The sequence below is a fragment of the Melospiza georgiana genome, chromosome 21 (assembly GCF_028018845.1).
Source record: "Melospiza georgiana isolate bMelGeo1 chromosome 21, bMelGeo1.pri, whole genome shotgun sequence".
In the NCBI taxonomy this organism is placed as follows: domain Eukaryota; kingdom Metazoa; phylum Chordata; class Aves; order Passeriformes; family Passerellidae; genus Melospiza; species Melospiza georgiana.
Genome location: NC_080450.1, coordinates 4,035,381 through 4,061,672, shown reverse-complemented (window position 1 = coordinate 4,061,672; position 26,292 = coordinate 4,035,381). Strand labels below are relative to the sequence as shown.

General features: G+C 40.6%; 1 protein-coding gene across 1 annotated transcript; it reads left to right on the top strand.

The window, feature by feature from the left end:
• Window positions 1-937: 937 nt before the first annotated feature.
• On the top strand, window positions 938-24,403 carry SUZ12 (SUZ12 polycomb repressive complex 2 subunit). The gene is made up of 16 exons (XM_058038991.1): window positions 938-1,241; window positions 4,003-4,049; window positions 4,139-4,203; window positions 8,953-9,021; window positions 10,585-10,634; window positions 11,888-11,973; window positions 13,341-13,572; window positions 14,330-14,432; window positions 15,726-15,831; window positions 16,556-16,733; window positions 18,892-18,983; window positions 19,436-19,579; window positions 20,177-20,334; window positions 20,897-21,095; window positions 21,595-21,674; window positions 21,996-24,403. Exons 1-16 carry the CDS (start codon window positions 938-940, stop codon window positions 22,339-22,341), a joined length of 2,259 nt encoding a protein of 752 aa, XP_057894974.1. The 3' UTR covers window positions 22,342-24,403.
• Window positions 24,404-26,292: the final 1,889 nt, after the last annotated feature.

Here is a 26,292-nt window from a genome sequence, read left to right as displayed (position 1 = left end):
TCTCGGCGCTCCGGCCACAGCGGCGGGGCCGGGGATGGAGGAAGGTCTGATGAATCCGGAGACATTTTACCTCGGAATTCAAGTTTCCCTGCGCCTATGGGCAACTTCTTGTGCCTTCCTCCGAGGGACCCTCACAGTTAGCTAAGGTTAAAGCTAAATAAAGAGATAACAGCAGGAGCTCATGGCCGATACAGTATGGCCACTTCCACCGCAAAACCGACACCGATTTATACCTGAGCTTCTATTTGGACAAATTTACCTCCTGAGCTCTGTGGACAGCGGAGCGGTCCCTCAGGCATGAGGGGCATCAGCCACCTGTGCGGCCGCGGGGGCAGCGGGAGGTGGCATGGAGAGGCCGGGGGTACACGCAGAGCCGGGGGGGGCGGTAGGGAGAGGCGGGGGCCGGGGCAGTGCGGGGGCCGGGGCGGCTCTGAGGCTCGGGGCAGCTCTGAGGCTCGGGGCAGCCCCGGGGCTCGGAGCCGCCCGGGCAGCGCCGCCGGCGGGGTGCGAGGGCGGGGTCCGGCGAGCGGCCCCTCAGGCCAGCAGGGCCCCCCCCGTACCCATCATGCCCCGCGCCGGAGCGCGAGCGCCGCTTTCCCGCGAATTCAGTTCAAAGGCGGGGGGTGGGGGGGGCGCGCGCCGAGAACGCGGACCAACCAAACGCTTCCAGAACCATCCGCGCGTCACGCGGGGGCGGGGCCGGCGCCGGCCAATGGGGCGGCGCGGCGCCATCCCCGCAGCCAATGGGCGCGCGCGGGGGGCGGGCGCGCGGCGGCGGTCGGGCTCGGCGGCCGCGGCGCTGAGGGGAGCGGGGCGGAGGAGACTTGGCGGAGTTGGAGCGCGGCGCGTCCCCCCCCCGCCTCACGCACCCGCCCCGGCCGGCCCTGCCCGCCCCGCTCGCTCTCCGTCCCGCCGGGGCCCTCCCGGGGCCACCCCTATGGCTCCTCAGAAGCACGGTGGAGGAGCGGGGCCCAGCTCGGGCTCCGCTGGCGGCGCCGCCGGAGGAGGAGGTGGCGGCGGAGGAGGCGGCGGGTTCGGGGGCTCCGCCGCGGCGGCGGCTCCCGGTGGCAAATCCGGCGGTGCCGCGGGCGGCGGCGGCGGCGGAGGAGGCAGCGGGTACTCGGGCGGCTCCTCGGCCTCCTCGGCAGCGGCGGCAGCGGCAGCGGCGCTGCCCCCCGTGAAGAAGCCGAAGATGGAGCAGATCCAGGCCGACCACGACCTCTTTCTTCAGGCCTTTGAGAGTGAGCACCGGGTCGCCGGAGGAAGTGGGGGCCGAGCCGGCGGGACCGGCCCGAGCCGCCGCGGAAAGGGCGGGAGGAGGAGGGGAGGGCTGTGGGGAGCAGGGGCTTCCGGGGGTAAACACGGCCGGGGGATGGAGGGAGGGAGCGGGGCCGGGGGAGGCGGGGGCCGGCGGGTCCCGGGCGGAAGCGCGGGGAGCGGGGCCGGTGTGCGGGAGGGCGGCGAGAGGCGCCCGGGGCCCGCGGCGGAGGGCGAGGGTGTGTGTGTGTGTCTGTGTGCGTGTGCCCGCGCCCAGCGATGAACTTGGTTCTCACAGCGCTTCCCATCAGGCTTTCGGGGCGGCTGGCTCCCTTCCCTCCTCCCGCAGCCCCTGGAGGCTCTGGGCACCGAGGGCCGAGGGGGCCCTTTCCTCTCTGGCCTCCGCCGTTCGAGCCCCTTTCAGGGGCAGGACGCGATTAAGAGTTCCTTGTACTTGGTTTTTCTTTGTTTGGCAATAATTTTCACGTAGTCGAGGTTTTGCGTTGGAAATCGACCTTTGCGACCCAGGCATTCCCCTTGTGGGAGCACCACATGGGTGGAGAGTCCCCCTGAATTCGCTAGAAAGTTATTTGTGGAAATCTGGTTTAAAAGCACAGTGGACCAGTAAACTTAAATTGCACTAAAAGATTTCTGTGCAGCTGCCAGGATTTGAAGGGAATTTTTAAGGCCCTACTTGAAGACACGATCCTGTTTTGGGATTGGTGCTGTCAGTGCTCACGCTTGCTGTACACGGTGACAGTGTCGGAGTTTTTGGTGTAGTGTGGAATAAAGCATGGCCCAGTCCTTGTAAGGGCGCTCTGTATTCAGTAAATACTGTGCTGCAAATGGGTCAAGTCACAGACTTGAGTTGTAAGAGCTTTTTCTCAGTGCCCGAGGTGGAAAAAATTCTTCTGGTCGTGCCTGAGTGTGTCAGACAAGGGAAGCACAGAGCTGAGCAGGTGGGGATCAGGAGGAAGCTACAGTGTAGCTGTACATACAGATATACATAATATGTTAACCCCGTGTGCAAATGTCATGGGAAAACTGCAGTAAGTAAATACTGGATCAAAGAAATCCTAACACGTGTAGTACTGAATTGCATTCTTCCTGACTGTTTTTGTCCCTTTTCAAGGTCATATGCTAGGAAAAGATAAAAGATTTATTTTAAGCTTTTGCTGAGTAATACAGACTTGTGAGACATATGTCTCTCTGCAGGTTGAAGAGAGTGTTTCAGAATTTTTCCACTTGGGAAAATTGATGTTGAAGCAGCAATGTGTTGCCTTTAAATTAAATTCCACCCTTGTGAATGTGACTTAATGTTTTCATACATTAAGAAAATATATTTATGTCATGGGCTTTTTGAGACTGAAAAACATGAGATGTCTTTTCAAAGTTGTGAATACTCTGTATTTTCACTTTGTGGCAAAGTGCACATATCTTAATTACTTTCTTTTATCTTGATTTGAAAAATACGGATGTTATTGTGATAATTTGCATTAAGCAGATTTTTGCTGGCTTTCTTCAGGCTTCTGAAAGGAAATACTGTGGTCATTTTAAGATTTTCTTCTCCAATAGTAATAACATCTCTTTAATTATGTGTTCTATAGGGTCTTACATTCATAACTGTAGAAATAAGGCTGAATCATATCTTTAAAAAGGGATAAAAGATATTAAAAACTGTCCTTTTCTACTTCTAATTACAGAATTCCACACAATAAGGTTTCCAGCTATTTGAAATGAATGTTTTGCAGTCGTATGAAAAGAAAATTTTATGTTTCTTTAGAAATAAGCTTTGTTTTCTTTATGTGGGACATGGAGGCAGAGTTACCAGCCTTAGCATGGCCATCAGTACATCATCTATTCTCTTTTTTCTCTGCACTTGATGTGTATTAAGTCATTTATAAGCTTTTTGCTGATGTTACTTTGTGACATTGGCTTTTATTTCAGTTCAGATAAGGGAGTATTTCAGTTTAGTTTGGAATTCTTGTTAGAAATAACCTGATCAGACAAAACCCTTCTTGTCCTGATTTAATTGGTTAAAAGTAATCTGAAGGTCCTTCTCTTGGCTGTAGGCAAGTGTTGATCCTTTGGATGTTGGTTCTCAGACCTGTGTGAGATGATGCTGTGCTTTAGTGTCCATTTTGTGAACAGCTGAATTATGTTCTCTCCTTTTGCACCGACAACAGTAGTTGCTCTACTAAAACCAGCATTAATTTCCCACCTTAGAATGATCCATAATGGATCACAGTCACCTGCCAGTCCCTGTTCTTGTTTCAGTACGTGCTGCAAGTGACCTTGGTACTTGCCAGAAGTTTAAAGCAATCAGAATCCAAATTACCTGGCTGTGTAAATTCATTGTGCTCTTTTGGTATCGTAGCAGATGTGTTCATTGACTTCGTGAGGAAAACTTACCTATATGACCATAGGCTGTGACACATTGAGGTGTTTTTCTGCCCCTTAATCATTCAAAGTCTGTAAGAAACCCATTTTGTGGAAAGTAGAGCAGAGTTTAGTTGTGACCCCTGATTTGTGGCACCTTAAACAAGAAGTTGCTTTGTGTTGTAGGTTTGGTGAAGTAACCTTGAATGTGATAACTTGGAGTTATTTGGACATTGTGATGCTTCACTTAATGGCTTTTGTGATAATTGTTTCAAAGTAATTGCCACACTAAGATACTTTTTGTCATTCTAAGACTATTTCTGGAGGTGTAAGTTGCATTGGGTAACCTGTGTTCCTTTTTCTTAGAACCAACCCAGATATACAGATTTCTCCGTACCCGGAATCTAATAGCAGTGAGTAATTGGTTTTATCACTCCTTTACTTTGCACTTGTAGAAAATTTTAATTAAAGCATAACCATTTTCTATTTCTTTCCCCTGCAGCCAATATTTTTGCACAGAACTCTCACTTACATGTCTCACAGAAACTCCCGAACAAATATCAAAAGGTAAAATTGTTTTTGTAAAGTAATCCTAAAATGTTCACCAAGTAGCAGAAGTCCAAAAAGCAGTGGAGGGTAACATCCTGTTTTCCTTTTGAAGAACTTTAAAATGCATACTTCAGTGTACAGTTGATTTCTGAGACCTAAGAGGTTTTTTGCAATGTTAAGTGTATGTGTAGCTTTGTCCATGTGACTTCTGTGGATACTGGGAGTATTCAAATGTGGAGAGCTATCTGCAGAACCGTAACTAATTCTCCCGTGTTTGTTTTCTATTTTGGAGGAGAACTTCTTAAAAAAAAAACCCAAACAAAACTGTATTGCATCCCAGCTCGTGTAATCAATGGTGCTTAATCACAATCATATGAAGCATAGTATTTTAAACTGTAACCTAACCCGTTGTTTTGAAAAAATCAAAACTCAAATACAAAACTATTGGCTTTGTTAATTAATTTTGAAAGAATCCAGTAATTATTTCTGTAGTTATTTTAAAAGCTGGAAAATAAAGCAGGTCTGTTTATAGTATTTTAGAAGAACTCCAGCAAATACTTTGAAGAGGTTGCTTTGAGCTGGATGCACCTGAGAGATGAGGTTCAGTTCTGATATTGCAAAATAATCATTCCTGTCATGTGAGGTGCTGCAGCTGCCTGTCAGTGGGGATGAAAACACAGAAACACTGCAGAGGGACAAGTGCAGTGTACATTATTTATTAGCAGAATCACAAGGCCCTTCCAGTTACTTCCCCTTCACTGAAAATCCTTTGTTGGAGTTTAGAATTCTTTTGTAACCTGAACATTTAGTCTAAAATATTTTTGCACCAAAGTTCTTATTGCTTAGAAACAGTTGCTGTGGGACTTAAATACAACAAATATGCAACAAATTGTGATTGTGCAGACAACTCTAATTTATACTTCATATTTATATCTAAGGGAGGTAATATTTGCATGATCTATTGATCAATAGAATTTACATGTTTTTAATTAAAGGAACTGTTTATGGCATTATTGGATCTCTTGGATATTGTTTAATGTTCCTGCTATAAGTTTTAATGCCACAATATAACTTTTTCTTAAAACTGAATCCATGACATACAACTTCAGGCACTTAGGAGAGGAATGATCAGATTTATTGATTTTTTTTAAACTTGAAGTTGCAGCTTGCTTTTTCTTTAAAAAGTTATCAAAACAAATTTTTTGCTTATTTTAAAGTGAGTCAGAACAAAATGTTAAGAAATTATTTTCGGGCTGTTTTGTTTTTTGTGGTTTAGTTTTGTTTGGTTTTTCTTACTGGAATTGTGCTACAGGAAGTTCTTGCTTATAACTTAGATTAATTATTGATTGAAATGTGTATGTTAGCTGAAAATGTTCTGTTGGATATCTGCTATACTTGCTGGGAAGCAAGAGACAATTCTTTGCCTGTGCACTGTTATCCACTGTTCCAAATTCCAGTTGATTCAGCTGCACAGGTAATGCTTGATTTCTGTTTGAAACAGACTCATTTGTACCAGTTCCCTCAACACTTTATTTTAGAACTCTGAGTTTAGTTGGGAGGTGTTCTAACAACAGATTGTTTCTTTCAATAGTTCTGTCAATGCTGACTAATTGAAATCATGCTTGTAATTGATTTTAAGATTAAATAAAAAGTGTGAGTATGTTTTCTTTGTAAAAACACAGTAATGCAACAGGAGTGAGTGAGCATAGTTGAAAGTGAAAAAGACAGAAAGTAATTGTGAGGTGTGTTCCCCCTGGGCTCCCTCTGCCCTTTCCATGCTCACTCAGTACTGTGGCCCTTCTCTTTCAGCCCACTTAAAACCACAGAAGTTGTAATTTAAAGGTAGTTTTGACTTAGAGAATGGTGAAAGAGTCTTAACTGGGCTTCCTGAGGGGATTAGCAGGATCCTTGTTTGCTGATCTGTGCTGGCAAATACTTACAGATATGCTCAAGACCTGAATCACTGTTCTTCATTCAACACAAGTAGTTAAGGTCTATGATCTCGTTGTTTTGGTGAAAAGGGGACTTTAAAGAAAGAAAATATCTGAACTATAGAAGATCATCCTGAGGTTTATATTAAGAAAAATCTGCGTTTTGGTTTCAGAACAGTGGAAGTGTTAGTAGAATTCTCTTTGCAAAGAAGTCTTTTCTGGAACTGCATCACCGTTTGCCTGCTTTTGTGAACTATACATATATATAAATTTATTCCCCTAGAGCTCCTAAATGTTGCCATTGTTAAATTCCTGATAATTTTGATTTCCATTTCAGTAAACAGTATCATAAGTAAACTATAAAGAACTAATCTCTGAATTTAATAGACCTTCCTTAAAGAATAGTAACTGTGACTCCGCATCTTTTACCTCCAGCTCTATGACAGTCTGAGAAAAATGCCAGACAAATTTATCACTTGGATTTAGGGAACTAAAACTGCATTTTTACCAGGAAATGATCTATTGATATTGCTCCACATGTTTAATACTGAGAAAGTGCTTAGAACACCTAGAATGCTTAGAGCATAGGAAAATTGTCATAGGGACTTGTTAATGGGCATGTGTCAGCCTGGGCTAAACAGGTATTGAAGTTGCTGCTTGTTGGAGAGATGATGGGCTTTGGTCAGCTAATAGACTGTGTCTCTGGGTCTGTCTTCAGGTGTTAGTGTATTATTAGGCCAAATTATGGTGTTGGAAAGAAGTTAGTAACTGTTAGTAAAATTGCTTCACATACAGTATTTGGATAAAGGAATAATTATATTATTTATTGGCAAAACAATGGCATGCTATGATGTGACTTTAATACTTTGCTAATTATTACTTTTCTTGTCTGGAGTAAGAGTGGGTGGAGAAAGGAATGCACAAGATGCACATACTTGTTACACAAGTGAATGTTGTCTTGAAAATCCTGAGCATGAGGGATGGTTATTATAAAAACTTGATTTTGTCTGTTTTGCATGGGAGCATGGGAACATAAATAGTAATTTATTTTAAAGGAATTTCTGCTCTTACAAGTTAACTTCAAAGGCAAAAATTTCTTACTAGTTGCTATTTTTAGTTTCTTGGAAAGATTTCTTTTTTTTTTAGGAAGGCTCTCTTGTTTTGACTAACCTGAGTCTGGATTTAGCAAAGGCTGTGCCACTGTTCTTTTTGGATCAATAATGGTCACATACTAAATACAAGTTGGGTCAGATGTTAGTGTATTTTATGAAATATTGTTAACTTTCCCCCATTCTGGGATCATGTTTGTCTCTTAGCTGGTTTTTGGCTCGTATTCTGCTCATGACATACCTTTGGTCTAAATCTGTTTTAAGCAATTCCTCAGGCTGGAAAAAGCCCTCTCAACTTGCTGTTCTGCAGAACAGTGGCTGATTTTGATGAGCTGCAGCAAGGTGCACCCAGAGACATTTTTACCTTAGACTATGAAACTTTTAATAAATTGCTCTGTTCTTAACATCTCTTGTTAAAGTTGAGCACTGCAGTGTTCATTTTAACAATCCCACGTTTTAGTGTAGGTGAGTCGGTTCTTCAGTCTCATATGTGTGACTCTTGGGCTGAGTAGAGCTTTGAATCAGTGATTGTTTACTACACAAATCATAATTGTTTTTCTCCTTGTTATGAGTGCAGCCCTGTAGTTTTTGTTGCCCAGTGTTGCTGTTTGGTCCCCATGTGATGTGTAACTCAATCATTCTCCAGCATTACGTGCTGACTGCAGACAGAGTGACATCAGTGTTTCTTCAGTCAGGGTATTTCTGTAGACAAATGCTTCCCGCTTCCCCAGAGCATGGTGTTGTTCCCTGTGCAAGAAATCCAGTGTTTGGCAATGGTTTATGTTCTTCTTACTCCATTTTTCTAAGGTATAAATGTACAGGAAAAGTGCCCTCACACTCCTGTGTTGTCACTGTAGTCAAGTGCAATTCTGTGGGCATCTAGATCCAAATGTTAACTTGCCTTTAATGAAAAATGGAGAGACTGTTCTGTAACATGCTGAATAACTTCTGCTCATCAGTGAGCTTTATTTAGCAATGAACATGAAATTGTATGTATGGTAGAACAGGCTGAACATATGAGCAGGAGCAGACTGATGTCAGAATTACAGAGAGGAAAGATTTGAAGTGATTATTCTCTTTGACATTGTTGTCATTGGTTGTCATTGTGCCCTGTTTCCTCTGAGTGGGTTCCAAAGGTTGCTTCCAAATTCATTGCTCTTTGCATTGTGTCCATTTAATAGAGATGTATGGAGAAATAAGGCTTTGGGGTTTTAATTAGGCTTTTAACTCTTTTGTCCTGTAAGGTTTTGAGTGATTTTCATTATTATGCTCAAGATTGAAATAGAAATGACTGAGGGGCTGACATGTCAATTCCTGGTATGTGTTGGTGTCAGTAAAACAGGAAGATTGTCTTTGACAAAGTTGAAATGTGGTTAAACATGTTCTTTGTAAGGATTTCAATATGTTGCTGTTAAATGAAACTTCTTAGAGCAGTAGGATTACTGTTGCAAGCTCTGGGTTTAATTCCTTGTATTTTTGATACTACTTGAGAAGCAGTTGTGTCCCTTATAGCACAGGCATGATACTACATACTACATACAAAAGTATGTATGTGTCTAAAGGGTGTTTTCTGAAGAGAAGGCTAAAATGGTGTGTGTGTATATATATATATGTGTATATAGACAGTTTACATGGAAAATCAAGTGAAAGCTCAGGCTGAATTTTCTTGCTGTAAGCTGTGGGTATAGTGGCTGTGTAAAACTATTATTTTTGCTTTTTCCTCACAGGAAAACATTCAAAGTAGATGACATGTTATCAAAAGTAGAGAAAATGAAGGGAGAACAAGAATCTCACAGGTACTGTCCTGCTGTATATTTGTGTGTGGGTACAAATGAGTACATGCATGGGCTGTGAATCAGAAGTCCTTTTGACTGATAAAATGCAAGTGATAAAGAGTCATTACTCGAAGCAAGGTAGTTGCTGCTGGAAATGTTGCTTCCAGAATCTTAAAATGTGTGTCTGTATGCTGGTCATTTAACTTGGAGAAAAGCAGTACTGGGATAAACTTTCAGTATTTGTTGTGACATCTCTTAAAATGTGTATAGAAACTTCAAATAGGTATTTGCCTTAACTTTGTTTTTTTAAGAGAGTCAGTTATGTCAATAAGTAATCTGTGTGTGTTGGAATTAAAAGTGAAAAGGAGGTGGATTTGGGAAAATACAAAGTGTAATTGCTTGTAGTTTATGTTGTTGTATACTTCCTATTTTTAACCTGTTCTTTTCCCACAGTGTTTGCAAATTACTAGACTACTTCAGAGGCAGCTGTGCTATATACAGTGTTTCAGACTATGTAGTCTGAAACAAACTTACAAATGTTGTGTTCTAAGAGGTTTTATGGATTTACTATATATTATTTTTCTTAATTGTATTTTTCTCTATATATTGTGTTTAGTTGCTTTGTTGAAACAACATAGAGTATTGATTTGTGTGTGTTGGTTTTTGTGCTTTCAAAACTGTAAAAAATGTTTTTTAATGTGGAAAAGTAACATGGATGAATGATGCAAGTTGGTGTCGATAGAGTCCTTTGAATGCTTGTGCTGTTGGGCACTTTTGCTGGTCATCTCAGAGCTCTTGGGAATGTTTGTGTTTAAAAATAAGTGTGGAGTGTCAGATTGTATCTGCCTGAGAAGTGAAGGTGCACAAAGTTTTGTCTGGTGGGGCAGTGGGACAGATTGTTTTTTTCAATGTGTCCTTCAGGAATATGAAGTGATTTTGGGACTGTTTTTAATCTAGATTTATGAATACCTATTTCAACAGAAATATGCCCTGAATTTTACAATTTGAAATAAGATGTGTCTATGGTCAGCAGAACAGTCTAGGCTGTGGAACAAACCAGGTGCAGTTGTTATTTTGATTGCACATGTTATGAGTGATTTGGATTCGATTAAACTGATAGCCTTTATTTCTAAAGGTGCAGGTTCCCCCTTGCAAAATTCTCATTACTGTGCCTAAAATACTTGTTGGTTTGGTTTTCTTTTAATTTACACCAAGACTGTGGTTCAGGGTGAAATTCTAGAAAATTTCCACCAGAGCTGAGCTCTGTTGCTGATGACTTTCCAACAGATGTGTTTGCCTGCCTGTGAAGGCAGGATCTCCTGTCTTCAGGCAATGTTCTTCTACTGTAGTGTTTATTTTATTTTTATTTAATGTATCAAGTCATGGAGTACACAGAATAAGTCTGTAAAGAGAAAACTGGTGTTCAGTTCTGCATCAAGTGCAATTGCTGTATCCAGGCAGTTTCCAAGTTAAGAGGATGGACTGAATCATTAGAGTTCTGTACTGAGCATCAGTGAAGTGGTTGCTGTGAGAAGAAAACACTTATTTGTTCTAACATTTCCTTTTTTATCCCCTCCTGTTTAGCTTGTCTGCTCATTTGCAACTTACATTTACTGGGTTCTTCCATAAAAATGGTATGTTTGCCAATTATTCATTCCACTGTTAATTTGTATAACACCTCTGAAATTAGTGGAGATCTGTGAGGGGAATATTTGAATGTTTTTACTCTCTGCTGTTTGGATGCAGGTTTTAATTGACTTGTTCAGCCTGTCTCATTAGTTCTAATTCAGTAGTGCTTTAGAAATGCTGTGGTGTAATTGTGATGTTAAGAAGATAAGCCTTCAGGGTTTTAGTCAAAACAGTGATTTTGAGAAATCCTTCAAGCCATCACCCATTCAAACGGAAATAGACCTTGAGGAAAGTGATTCTTTCCCAAAGAATGTGATTTTTCTGGGAGTGTGTCTTTGGTGTTTGAAGTAGCTTTAAAAAACACCACAGCCCTCAAATAGTTGGAAGATTCAGTGGCTTCTACTTTAAAGTAGAATTGTAAGAAAAAAAATTGTCAAGTTGAGTCTAGAAATGAAGGAAAGCCATGCCAATGATTATGAAAGCCACGAAAATCATATTTTAGTGACTTGAGGTCATTCCATGGTGTCCTTCAAGCACATAAGGATTTGCCTCTCAATATCAGAATATTGGATTTCCTTGACCAGAATGAAGAGTTCTGTTGCTCTGAGAGTAAAAACTGTTTTTCCATTAAAATAAGATGAAATTCCTAGATTTTTGGTTGCCATTGCTGATCACACCACTGGCAGCAGCTGCCTTGAAGATTCCAGGCTCTAGGAAATTTATTGTGCAGTCTGCAGTCTCTGAAACAAAGTCTTATTTTCTAAGACTTTTTTTCCAAGTTTGAGAGTCCTTTAACAGCTATTGTGCATTTATTTAGCCTTACATGATATATAGGGGGGGGTGGTGTAATTTTGTTGTTTTCCTACCTGATAGCCTCTAGATCTTAAGCCCAAATTTTAGGTTTGCAAGCTGTAAAGAAAAAAAAAAACTGGGAAAAATAATTCAGCTCCTCTGTATTTAGCATATTGTAACTGTCCTTAAATCTACCCATAACATTTTTCTCTGTTATAAAAAGGTAACAGGCTTGCTGTTTTAAATTTTAGAGATCAGCTATGCCTTTAAATCAGCCAATATGAAAATAATTAGGATATATTCTCAAGTGGAAATTTGTAGTAAGTTTGGGGAGAGTTGAAACTAAGAATGTGGTTAGAGGTCTTTGTACCTGGGATGTGCCTGTGGTTAAAAAGTAATTACAGATGGATTTATATCATTGAATAGATCTTCACTTTTTCAGAGCTTAAAATACTTTTCTGTTTAGATAAGCCATCACAAAACTCAGAGAATGAACAAAATTCTGTAACTCTGGAAGTACTGCTGGTGAAAGTTTGCCACAAGAAACGAAAGGTAAAAATGATCTGACAAATTATTAATATAATTAATAAACATTAAAGCAAAATGTTTAGCTGCTTCTAGAATATCTAAGCAACACTGCCTTATAGTGATGCTTCTGTTGAAATTAGCCTTTAAATTTAAGAACTTATGTATTCAACTTGTTTTCTATTGCATTTTGCACTGCTTTATGAGGAATGAGTTTCAAAAACCATTTAGGTCTGTTGATTGAATTCAGCCTGTACATCACATCCACTCGTGTATTTCAGCCACTTCTGGTTTTACCTCAGTTTTTGTGTGTCACATCATTAAAGTTTTCATTCTCTTGTGATGTCCAGAGGCTTAAGGAAACCAGGCAATCACAAAATCATGAAGTAGCCTGTGCCTTTCAGAGTTTAGGAGTAAAAAGGAACAAACTGTAATTGTTTCAAATTCCTCAGTCATCTGCCAACACCTCTCTTTCCTTGCTTTTTCTCTACCTGTGTTTTTTAGTTTATTTCAGTTATTGCAGATTTTAGCTGCCATGAATCATAAGCAATTTTATATTTATTTTTAAAGCGTCTTTCAACTTGCTTGCCGTTTTAGCTGTACTTATTTCACATCAGTTGGCAAATTATTTCCCCAACTACAAGAATATGGGAGGGTCAGTAATGCTTTAGGTTTAACTAGAAAGGGAAAGATTTGCAGTCAGAGCTGTGTGTTCTGTGTTCTTTCCTAATGCTAGACTGATTTGGTTTTTAAGAATTAATACTGTTTCTATCCAGTTCTGTTAATTATTGTAGTATGAATAAATGTAGTGAGATCAGGAGGTGCTAATGGTTATTCCAAATGTTTCCTGCAAATTTCATATTTAGGCCATCTTGTCTTGTTTTCCCAACTCTACACAATGTTCAATGATCTCTTTGAGAGGTAATTGAATATAATAAATCCTAGGTAAGTGGTTCTTTATCTCACAGATAGCACAAAATGCACTTTGAAATATTGCAAGGAGAAGATAGAAAGCCTTTGAAAAAATATATATATATAACCAAAACATTTAATTTCTTCAGGTAAACAGAATTAAATTAGTATTAATGACTGTTCTACAATCTTTTTAAGTGCCTCATGTTAATGTTATTTTATTCACATAGAGAAAGATGTCTGCTGCCAGAAAGGGATATAGAATGCCAGTTTTATTTGCACTTAAAAATATCTGGGTTTGCATTTAAAATCTGGGATTGTTCCAGGTTTTTTTATTTATATCTGTTACAAGACTTATTATGAGGCTTATTTTCAAAAGTTGGCAGAACAAATGCAGTTTAGAAATGGCATCAATTTAAATACTTAATGTCTTTACTTTGAAATCTAAAAACCTGAACCTTTTCTTTCTTGTTTTGCTGCAGGATGTCAGTTGTCCAATAAGACAGGTTCCTACAGGTAAAAAGCAGGTGCCTTTAAACCCAGACCTCAGCCAAATAAAACCAGGCAACTTCCCATCACTTGCAGTTTCCAGTAATGAGTTTGAACCAAGCAACAGCCATATGGTGAAGTCTTACTCATTGTTATTCAGAGTCACTCGCCCAGGAAGGAGAGAATTTAATGGACTGATCAACGGTGAAACGAATGAAAACATTGGTGAGTTCAGCCTTGAAATCTGCTTTTTAAATCTGAGGGTTTATTTGTGGGCACGTGTGGAGGTGACTGGATGAGCAGTGTGGGTCACACTAACAAGGGCCAGTAGTAACTGAGTGATTGAGCTTTTATTTGTTTGCAGTCTCTTCTGAGATGGGGCTGAAAGTCAGCTGCTAGCTGGAAATTGTGCTTCTGGTTTTGTGTGAATTTAACACCACTTGTTACTGACGTGGTGCTGAAGGTGGGAGGCAGCACTGCTGGAGTTGAACAGTGCAAGAGGGCCCTGTGGTCACTGAGACTGTCCTCATTCCTCCACCAGCACTGGTCACTCCTGACTCACTGAGGGTGCTGTCAGTGTTTCTCAGCAAAACTAAATGACAAGCCAATAGAAAAATACCTCAGTAATAAATTTTTAAAAGTTATTTTCTTAATCTTGTTGAGAAGTGTTACAACACAAATGTTGCAGCTTGGAGAGTACATGTAGAATGAAAAACTTTATTTCTCACTATTTTATAGCCACAAGAGGAGGAAGATCAGATCCCAAATTCTTATGCTGACAGAATAATACAATGAAATTATAAATATACGAGAGCACACCTAAAATATGATTACTGTTAAGCTAAGTGGTCTTTTATTGCATTGTCCTTCTCTGTTGTATGGCACAATCAATAGCCAGTTATATTTGTGAGTGCATAGAGACTGTTGGATCTTTTGAGTCTGTGCTTATGTAATGATTGAATACCATATTTCTTATGTGCAGATGTCAATGAGGAGCTTCCAGCTAGAAGAAAAAGAAATTCTTCAAATCGTGAAGATGGGGAAAAGACATTTGTAGCACAAATGACTGTATTTGATAAAAACAGGTAATATTGTAAAAACAAATGTAGCTTCTATTAATCATTTTTAATCATCATAATATTAGAAATTTGATAATAAGCTTAGTATCTTCTTTGTTACAGTGTATATTGTCTTTGGCTACATTTTAGTTGTTATTTACAATAACTTATGCTTATGTTTTTTTAAAAACCTACAGGTTTCATAACACATTTTATACTGAGACCTATTCAGTGACTACTGTAAATAATTCCCATCTGTGAACTTGAATATTGTCTTGGCAGTTTGCATCTGTTTGTCTGTTCCTTGCCAGTTTTTGACCTAAATTCTCTGGTTCTGTTCAAGATCAGTGACAGCATAATTAAAAAGTTAAACAAAGAAAAGATCTCTGAAATACACTTTCTGCTGACACTTTGTTGAGTGCCATAATTTTTCCCATGCCCAGAGTGTTGCTGGTGTAGTCACAGGTCTCATTCTGCTGGCAGCTACAGAAGACATCAGTTCCCATTACTAGAGGACAGTCAAACAAGTAGTTAAAATTATAACAGGCCTACTCTGTCATGTAGTTTAATTATTTATTATCATGATACTACTTAATGTATTTCAAGGAAGGTGGAGTGTGGTGAGCTCACGTGTCAATAGCTTAGAGCACTCTAGATCCAGTTAAAAAGATAAGGACCAGACCATTTCCTGGGTAGACATTTTGGTTGTTTGTGCTGCAAAGGATCATAGTGCCAACAGGCAAAATACAGTACATGAAAATAAGGGTTCTTTCCATGGAAAATGCAGGTCTCAGGCAGAGGTAGGTATTTACAAAAATGGAGCTTGAAGAAAAACTCCAACTAATTCTGACAAAATGGTTGTTTATCCAAACAGGGTTTTAGAAGTATATTTTGAGAAGAATTTTGAAGAAATGTCCTTTTCTAATCTGTATCTTGGAAGTCTTGACAGTATTTTGTTCTTTTCTATTACTTAATTCCACTGGATAACTTCAATATGCTTAGCAACATATGAACCATTAGATGTTTTTGTAGTGATGATAAGCAAGGACATTCTCAGACATGCTGTTGTATAAATGAGACTGATTTGCAGCAGAACCAAGTCATGCATAAAATGTATATATTTTATATATTTTTGGTTTAGTCTTTAACATTTTTCTTTGTTATGGATGATGTTTGCCTAAGATTTAGACCTAGTCAAAAAAATTTACCTGAAAATATGTCTTTAGATTCATGGAAATTTAATTCCTGTGAAATAGTGTATTTTAATAGACAAACAATAGAAGAGCCTTTTTACACATAATCCATATTTTGTCTTGACAGACGCTTGCAACTTCTGGATGGGGAATATGAAGTGGCCATGCAGGAAATGGAAGAGTGTCCCATTAGCAAGAAAAGAGCAACATGGGAAACGATTCTGGATGGGAAGGTATGGATTGTTTTAGTGGCCAAGAAGCCAGGAAATAATTCCTATGGGAATGTATGGACATATATTTTAATTTAGCTCTCAATTTAGATAGCTTTGGCTACACTGAATCATTAATACAAGCAGGTGTCAACTACTGTAAGTACGGCAGCTGAGACTTCTGAATTCCTGACCTAGAAAATCAGGCAGTTTGAATGCTATTCTAACAAGTTAGATGTATCTAAAAGGAGCAAACATCAGAATATTTAATTGGAAGAAAGAGGAACCCAGACAGCTGTGATCTTATGTACATAAGAGAAAGCTGATAAAATGTAGTGGTGAAAAGAAGAGTGTGTATGAGTGTAGGAGGAAGGGCTGAGCAGAGAGAAGTTGTTAACTGAGGTGAATCAACACTCAGTGATGCAGTGATTGTGTGTACTTACACAGTCATGCTCACGTGTCATGGGAGAGTGTGAGTTGTAAGTGATTGCAGAGAAGAACATGAAGATTCCAGATGGTTGCAAAGTATTTGTGTCTCAACATGATCATATAATTATGAGAAAAGCAGAGATGATCCAAATTATATAGTAAAAGTACAGTTATAAGCTCAACTATCCTGATCAGCCTCTACCTGCAATAAATAAATTACATAAATTACACAGTTTATGTTCTGTGAATATATTCTCCTGATTGTTTTTATGAAGACACTTAATTCTGCTGTGTTTTTTTACTTCCCCCCCCTCTGCAGAGGTTGCCTCCATTTGAAACATTTTCTCAGGGACCTACACTTCAGTTTACTCTTCGTTGGACAGGAGACACAAATGATAAATCTACAGCTCCTATAGCTAAGCCTCTTGCAACACGAAATTCTGAGAGCCTCCCTCAAGAAAACAAGCCAAATTCTGTTAAACCTACTCAGACTATAGGTAAGCAAACTTTGGTTTTGCTGCTGAATAATCATCTGCTCAACCCTTGTGTGCTTAGGGCTCACTGGTGCAGCTGCTTCAGGTTGTTCTCAGCAGGAAAAAGCAAAACTAAGTGGGCTTTGTTGTATCCCATATTTTGTCATTTTGTTAAGGTTAAAAGCTATACATCAGGACAATATTGAAGTGATTGTATACAATGCTCATAAAGCCTGCTGTGAAATACATTGGGGAAAATCCATCACTAGGATTTCTGAGATTGTCTGGTTTGCCCTAGTCCAATCAGTGTTCTGTAAGTTTCTGGGTTTATAGGTGCCCTACTTTCAGGTGGAATAGAGTTAATTTTCTTCTCAGCAGCTGCTTTAGTGCTGTGTTTTGGATTTAGGATGAGAATAATGTTGATAACACTGATGCTTTAGTTGTTGCTAAGCAGTGTTTAGACTAAGTCAAGGACTTTGCAGCTTCTCACACTACCCCACTATCAAAGAGGCCAGATGACACAAGGGGCTGGGAGGAGACACAGCTGGGACAGACTGGCCAGAGGGATATTCCAAGGATGGCTTCATGCTCAGTATAGAAACTAGAAGGAAAATTGGCTTAGGTGCCATCTTTACTTTGTCTCACACCCAGTTGTTTGTGACTTTGTATTACAACCTTGTGTTGGCAAGTGAAGCTCAAGGACATCTGGAAAACTTGTACAGAGAACAACAGGTTGCACCTGTTGTTTCAACACTTACGAATACACCTAGACTGTGGATTTCTCTTTACTTCCTTGTACTAGGCTTCCTTGTATTTTAGAGTTTCTTGGAGACCTGTATTGTTATTTGTTAGGCAGGTTTTATGCTCAGACTTGCAAAAGAAATGAGAGTTGAGTTGACGAACTCCAGAAGGTGTGTGGTAGTTTACTGTAACAAATGTAGAGTAGGAACGTGGCAAGACTGCATTGCCAGTGTAACCAGGAACCCACTTTTTTCTTCCATCAGAAAAGCTAAATGTTCCAGTAAATTGATAAAGTTACAGCCAGAGCAACCTTCCAAAATAGAACAGCCAACTCTTATGCACAAATGTATTGTAGTGTAATGTGCAGCATTGTAGGGTATTTGTTATGGTTGTGCTGTTTGCAGTGTCTGAATACCGTGAGAGTGAAAACTGTACAAAAGTTCTATCAGATATTCTGATCAAGATCCAGTTCATCTTTTCCAATGGGACATAAATTTGGTGTTGTCATTTTACTTTGGCATATTTCCCAAGGCAGACCAGTGAAATAAAGACATCAAAGACTTTCTAAATATGGCAGCTTTAACTTTGCTGTAATTACAAAGTTCTGAAAGTAACTGAGCCATGGAATTGGGATTTCTCTGATGTGGTGCAGGCTAAAGTGTCAGGCTTCCTCTCTTTCATACAGACAGAAAATAAAATTTCCTTTCTTCTCCAAAATATTAAATATAAAATAAGTGCATCTTCTACAAGTTAGGTCAGTAGAGCTGAGCCTTGTTTTCCCATCTTTATCACCATTCAGAAGCAAGTAGGGTCATTGCTTGGTTTCTCTTGAGGGCAGATTTATAAACCTGCTTAGTTCTGTGGGCTTTCTCATTAACTGTGTGAAATCAAATACTGTTATAGATTAAAGTGTATGGAAGAGACTCAGAAGCAACTAAGCAGTGCCATTACACATGCAAACAGTGTTCAAGGGTTAAAGTTTCAGTTAAATATTTTGTGTGTTTACTTATATTTCTGCTGCCTGTTAAGAGACTTGTGGAACTTCTGAAATTGAATTTAAGTGATGTATTTAAATGCAGCAATATGAAAGCAGGGATGGCTTTTATGTCCCAGCTTTTAGCCATACATAAAGAATTCTCTGCTGAAATGGAGTAAGAAAAATATTGCTTTTTACCTGAGCATTTTAAAGTTCTCTGAATGATTCTTCAGCTCGTGGGATAATCTTGTGTTGGAAGTGGGTTTGCCTGTAGGTTTGTGAAGGAAACTGAGCATCCAGACTTCCTTGTTGCTGGTAGGAGCTACTTATGTCCAAGGACATTCAAGTATCCTGTTTCCTTCAGCAACAGTGCCCTTCTCAGGACTTCCATAGTTGGGTAAGAAACAATGTTTGTCTGTTCCTGTGCACCAAAGAAACGTGTGTCTATATGTGGGTTTTTTTCAGCTGTGAAAGAATCTTTGCCTACAGACCTTCAGACAAGAAAAGAGAGAGATGTTTTAAATGAACCTCGACAGAAGTTGCGAATATTTTACCAGGTATTAGAAATAATCATTAAAGGGAAAAACTAGAATTGAAATATTGTGTGGGATTAAAATGTTTGCTTGGGAGCTGGGTGGAAATTTTCATTTGCCCTTTTTGTGGATGCCTTAAAGAGTCTCAGATTCACAGACTGAAAGCCATTCCACAGACTCCTCTTTATGGAGGTATTCTAGAAAACTAATCTTCTTGGGGATACATCTGATGTTCTGAAAGATCAAGGGCATTCCTTGTTAGACTTCTGGAGGGGGACAGGTGGGTCTCCAACGGGAAACAAAATTCTTGACATACCATTGTTTCAGTACACTGAGCTCATATAGTGTTCCCAAAATCTAACTGCTTCTGTGGAGGTCTCCTGTAACAACATCCAGCTTGGTTTTGGGGGTTGGAAGTTAATGAATGAAACCCATTTGGTGCTAATTTTGCTCTGCCTGTTCGTTGTTTGTACCAGTTCCTTTACAACAATAACACGAGGCAGCAGACCGAGGCCCGCGATGACTTGCACTGCCCCTGGTGCACACTGAACTGTCGGAAACTCTACAGTTTACTCAAACATCTGAAACTCTGCCACAGCAGATTTATCTTTAATTATGTTGTAAGTAACCATTTTGTAGTTCAGCACTATAAAACTCTGTACAGTCTGTCACAGATGCTACAAAGGCAGGGATTCTGTTTCCAGCTTAGGAAGTTGTAGGGCTGTATCTACAGGTTAGAAGCTGCTTTCTGTGAATGTTTGTGTGTTACATGGAGGGGAAATACTGTCTTTGTTTCAATATATATATATTAAATAATGCTGACCACTGGAGGCTGAATTCTAAATGTAGCCACTGTTTTTGCATCAATGTGTTCTTTGATGTGGAAAGCAATCTAATTGTATTTGGTTGGAAGTCTCTTGAAGCTCTAGGAAATCTAGAAATGTTCTTACTAGCAGTCTTTTGCTGATACTTTACTTAATTTTATAATTAGTTTTGAGTGGTTTTATACAAAACAGTAAAATGGTACAGAGCAAGGAAGCTTTAGTGTAATTTGCTTCTAGAGGTTAAAAATTATTTGGGTGTTGTGAAAGGAAACTTACAGCCATATCAGGTTATTGAGAAGTGATATTTAAGGTATTCAGAATTTAAAGGTCACTTGTTTAAACCTCTTGATGCATTGTCATTACTGTCTGCTGAGTATTTGATCTGTGCTGCAGTATCATCCAAAAGGTGCTCGGATAGACGTGTCCATCAATGAGTGCTACGATGGCTCCTACGCCGGGAACCCGCAGGACATCCATCGCCAGCCCGGCTTCGCCTTCAGCCGCAACGGGCCCGTCAAGAGGACTCCCATCACTCACATCCTGGTGTGCAGGTAGGAGCTGGCAAACAAGCTCTGTGTGGGTCACAGAATCAGCTCTGTGTGGGTCACAGAATCAACTAGGCTGGAAAAGATCTTGGAGATCAAGTCCAACCTATGACCTAACACCACCTTAGCAACTAATCCTTGGCACTGAGTGCCATATCCAGTCTTTTTTAAACACCTCCAGGTCTGGTGACTCCACCACTTTCCTGAGCAACTCATTCCAATGCCCAACAACTCTTTCTGTAAAGAATCTTTTGGCCTATAAACCAGATTTCTGATACCTGGGGATTTGTGAATCTGCAGGTGGACATACACAGTGCTAGATTTCACTGTTATGACTAAATAAAATGTAACTGAAGGAGGATAACATCACCCATGATTTTTCTACATCTTTCCAATTGAGATATCCATTCATAACAATGTAGCTCTCTTTAACTGCCTTACCCTAAAACTTTTCTTCCCCAAAAGGTGACATTGGAGGGTTGGATCAGGAGCTCTTGTGTGATCAGTGGCAGTTGTCAATATTTGCCTCTGTGATGTGCTGGTGACAGCAGTGAGCTCTCCCTTGCAGGCCCAAGCGCACGAAAGCGAGCATGTCGGAGTTCCTGGAGTCGGAGGACGGCGAGGTGGAGCAGCAGCGCACGTACAGCAGCGGCCACAACCGCCTCTACTTCCACAGCGACACCTGCCTGCCCCTGCGCCCCCAGGAGATGGAGGTGGACAGTGAGGACGAGAAGGACCCGGAATGGCTGAGGGAGAAAACCATTACTGTAATTATTCCCTTTGTGCAAAGTTGTTTTAAGCAGATTGGGGTTTCTAAAAGATGATTTGCAGTTCTTTTAGGGAACAGTTGTGAAAATCCTGCATTTTGGGAGCAGAAAATTTTGCTGAACTACTGTTGATGGAAATTCGGAAATTCCTGGAATCAAAGTTTGTTTTTTCAAGTATGCATTCAGTTTGCAGTGTTAGTTCAGTCCCTTTGTGTTTGAACAAGTTTTCATTGTTTGTGGCTACTTTTCTCCTTCAAAGAGGAGATGCTGGAACCAGGAGCACACAGTTTGGGCTGTATATAATAAGAATATTGTTTATCATCAAAAGTCTCTACATCAAATGACATTTTTCTAACTTATTTGACTGCAGAGCCTGAATTGTCTATATATATTTTTGTGTGTAAGTTGAATTTTGGGTATGCTCTTACTACTTGGCAGCAGATACACAGTTCTGATGGATGTGTTTGTTTCTTTTCCTATCCTTCCTCTCAATCTCCAGCAAATTGAAGAATTTTCTGATGTGAACGAAGGAGAGAAAGAAGTGATGAAATTATGGAATCTTCATGTTATGAAGCACGGGTATGTTACTGTGCTTAGTTTTGATACAAATAAATTATAATATAGATTTGGTTGATCGTTTTGCATTGTAATTCACTAAATACTTAAAATTCAATTGGCTCAGCTGTTTCGGAAAGGGTCATTAAAGGATAATTTGTAATAAGCTTTTGAGAGTTTAGGCTTTTAAAGAAGTTGTGCCTAGTAGCATTTGGGCTTTGAAAAGAAAAAATATTGGACTGTGTAATAGCTGCTCTCTGCAGTTATATTGATAAATCATGTTGTACAGTATCTTTGTTTTTGAAAGCGTTCTGCTTGCATAATGATGGCTTTCTTATTTGACAGGTTTATTGCTGACAATCAAATGAATCATGCCTGTATGCTATTTGTTGAAAATTATGGACAAAAAATCATTAAGAAGAACTTGTGTCGAAACTTTATGCTCCACCTGGTCAGCATGCATGACTTTAACCTCATCAGCATCATGTCCATAGACAAAGCTGTGGCCAGGCTCCGAGAGATGCAGCAGAAGTTGGAGAAAGGAGAATCGGCGTCCCCGACGGACGAGGAATCTTCCGAGGAACAAAGTGGGACAGCAAATGGATACAGTGAAAATACCATGAGAGAGAGGATTTCAGAGGTGGAAAGCATCTCAGGTGTCACGAAACAGAGCAAGAAGCAGAAGCTCTGAAGTCAAAAGTCAATTGTCATTCAACGGACAAGCATTGAAGTGACGTTCTAGGGTGCATGAGCTCTATAAAGAATTACACACAGAAATACAGAGATTCCAAACAGGCACTGCTGGATGGAAATAAATGATTTCAACAAGGATATTGTTTAAACAGGGTTTTTATTCAGTTACTTACGCAAGTATTACATGTATATTGGTTTTGGTGATGTAATGACAATATTCTAAGAGTTTGAGCATGAAGAGCAATATAAAAATCTTTTTGTAATTTTAGTAATTAGTGTCTTAAGAACTTTATGGAATTTACATAATTTAAGTATATGTAAAACCGTTTTTTATATTAAGATTTTTGCATCTGTATCTGGCTGTTTTTCCTACCATGAATTTGTGAAACATTAGGGAAAGGGGATTGGGATACAGTTTCTGCTTTTCTTATTTAGAAATTCTCCAGTTAGCTTTTTGTGAAAATAACGTCTGACTATTTACAGTTTAACCTTGATCCTTGTATTTGAAATCATTTATCAATTGATCATAAATTACCAATCAATTTTTTTTACACTAAAAATTATCAGAGTTGGCAAACTTAGCACTTCCTTTGTCTCGTGCCTGTTTGGAAAGATCTTGGCTTTTCACGTTCCAGACACAGTGAAGTACCACCTTGGCTTTTTGAGGTTTAACCAGCAGTTTGGGTTTCGTGGATAATTCTGATGTATTGATCGCCCAGTGTACCATTTTAAACTTGAACATTTAGCTCCTTTATATTTTTATTACATATCTACACAGCTACAGAGAGGGTTTGGGTGCAGCCCCCTGTGCCTGGGGTCGCCCACCCTGGGTGCCATGCTAAGGCTGGAGCCTCGTGTCCGTCTGCAGGCGCTGCGCTGCCAACTGCCCGCAAAGTTCTCGCCTCAGCACAGACTGCAAGGCCAGGCCCTGGGCTTAGCTTTGGCTTTCGAGATGCCACTCTTGAGGGAAAAATGCACTGTAAAATTGGACCAGAAAATGTGTTGCACTTCTTATGTAAGTATTCTGTGATGTATTGTATTCAATACAGATACTAAGATGCTGACTAAACTATATTTGAGCAGTTTTGCACTGCTGTTAACACATTTTATGCATACGTTTACAGATTTTTTCCAATGGAAAGTGGTTTCACTACTGGTACAGTATCAGCACCGAAGGGTTTTATTCCAGCAAGCACTGTGGTTGAGTGACATCACCTCAATTTTTTATTATCCTTAAAATATTTCATTTTTCATATTCTTTATTTATAAAGGAACAATGCTGCTGTAAATACAGGTATTTTTTTGTTTTTTATTTCATTCCATCACCATGAAATGCAGTTCCCTATTTGTTGAAGGGGTATATAAGCTTTCTAATGGTGTCTTCAGAAATTTATAAAATGTAAATACTGATTTTGATGGTCCTTAAGATGTGTTTAACTGTGAGACTATTTAACTAATGGTGTGGATGTGATTTGTCATCCAGTATTAAGTTCTTAGTCACTGATTTTGTGTACAAAATAGGAAAGAGGGAAACTGCAGCTTTTCATTGCAAAATCCTTGAATTGCCAGCTCTCTTGAGTTTTAGCAAACTCTAATTATGCCTCTGGATAGTACATCATGCATTTCTCTCTGGCTTTAATTTGCTAAAGCTGTGCACATATGTAAAAAATAGATTATTTTAGGGGAGATGTAGTTCTAGAATTATTGCTTATGTCATTTCTTAAGCAGTTATGCTCTTAATGCTTAAAAGAAGGCTAGCATTGTTTGCACAAAAAGTTGGTGATCCCCCCAAAAATAGTAATGAAATTACTTCTGTCAAGTAAACTTTGTATGTCATGTCAATTTATAATAAAAGCTGAAAAAATCCCCTTGTTTTCTATTTATAAAGATGCATTTTCTATTTGTACCTTTGGAGATGCCATGTAAGCTGGTTAAAAAGAATTTGAACAGTACAGTAGATGTAAAAACAAAAGATACCCAGCCCCCCCAAAAAACCCTCAAAACAAGTTCAGCTGTTTAAATGAACCATTGTTTTTCATTAAATGTTTTATTTGAAATCAGCTTTTGTACAAGAAGTTCAGTAATACAAAATCTGCCATGATGGGTGTCCAGTCATTCCATGTGCAGACACCTCAAGCAGCACCTCTGTGAACTCCCTTCTGCATGGCTCAAAATTTGGATGTGCTCTGCTTTGTCAAATTGTTACAGTTCTATTTAAGGTATCTCCATAAATCTCCAGGGCTTTAGCCAGATTATAATAACTTTCATTCTCCTTTCTTGGGTAGGACTTGAATACCTGAGAAGGGTTTAAGTTGTGGTTTACTGTACAGAACTGTAATTTTTAGAGTGCAAATGAAACATTATTTGTGTTGTCAGTTACAGAATGAAGATTTGTGTTGTTTTTACATGCAAGTGGTTAATTTTTCAGAAATTTTACAGAGTATTTGGCTTAAATGGAGTAAAGTTTAAATAAGTATCAGTTTAAATCCCATTTCTCTGGGACTGCAGAGGATGGATGTTCCAGGTACTGTGGGACAAGTCAGGAACTGACTGTGGAATGGCACACACTGGAAACCTTGTTGCATGTTAGGATTCAGATCCTGAAATGCAGGTTGTGCCAGCTGGGCTCTACAAACTGGACCCCAGGCTGCAGTTGGGCAGTGCGTTCTTGTCTTTAATCTTGTCTGGATTCTCCTGTTCTGGCCTTCAGTGTGCTCCTGGCAGGTTTTAATGATGTTTGGTACTTGGTGATCACAACAGGTTTGTGAACCCCAACCTGGAACCTAGTATGATTTGAATTTTTAATTCAGTGCATTAAACACTATATTCAAAAGTGGTAGATGAATTGTTAACCTTCAGTGTACATTGCTTGGAGTGTGTCTTGAATGTAGCCCTTGAATTTTAGGGGTGGGGTAAAAATTCACTGCCTGGAATGAAGCAGTGATTTGAAGTGTTCTGATTATTTATCTGATCAACAAAACAAAACTCCCAATCCTTACAATCCCCCAGACCAGAAATTTAGTTTTACCTCTGGGAATACAGGAGGCATTCTGTGAGGGCAATTTTGACAGTGTTGTTCCAAGCAAAAAAGCCTTTTTTCAGTTCCATGCCAAGTCAGTTACCAAAATGGGAGTTTAAAAACTTCTTAGAATGGACTTTATTGAATTCCCCAGTGCTGACCGTTCAGCCGTCTTTACCAGAGACTTTTTGGACACAGTTTGAATAAAGGACTTTATTAGTAACTCCTGCTTGCAGGGCGCTGCTGGAGCTCTTTGCTGCACGGGGGATGCCCGCAGAAGCCGCCCTGCCGCGCTCCGCCCCTGCCGCGAGTCCGCCCCTTGCCGCTGTGAGTCTCCAATGGCACAAGCCCCCCACCCACGGCCCTGTTACCGCAGTCCTGCTCGCCCCTGCCGCCCCCTCGCGGTCCCGACACCCATCGCCCCGGCCCCAGCCAACCCCCCGGCCCATCCCATGGTCCTGCCACCCGCCCTTTGCCGTCCCGTTGGTCCCTGCTGTCCCGGCTCCGGCGGTTCCCGCCCCCAGTTTGGCCATTATCGCGGTCCCGCCCCTCCATTCTGCCTCTCCACGCCCGCCCAGCAGCGTCCCCGTGGCCCCCTCCCCACTGTGCCGAGGCCACCGCTTCCCCTCCGCTACCCGCGAGTGCGGCCGCTCCTCCCGCCCCCCCAAGTCCCCCTCGTCCCCTTTGCCCACACAGCCTCGGCTGCGTCCCAAGTCCCGTCGCTGCTGCATCCGTGCAGTCCCCCGTGGCTCCTGGATCCGCGGGGCCGAGCACGCCTGGCACGGCCGCGCCGGCTTCCCCCTGGAGTTCAGCACACCCCGAGCTGCCCACGCCCCCCGTGGCAGGGCAGACGCTCAGGCCTGACCCCATCCCTGCCGGCGTTTCAGCTCAGTTCCCTGGTCCCGGCACAGCGCCCCAGCCAGCCCGGGC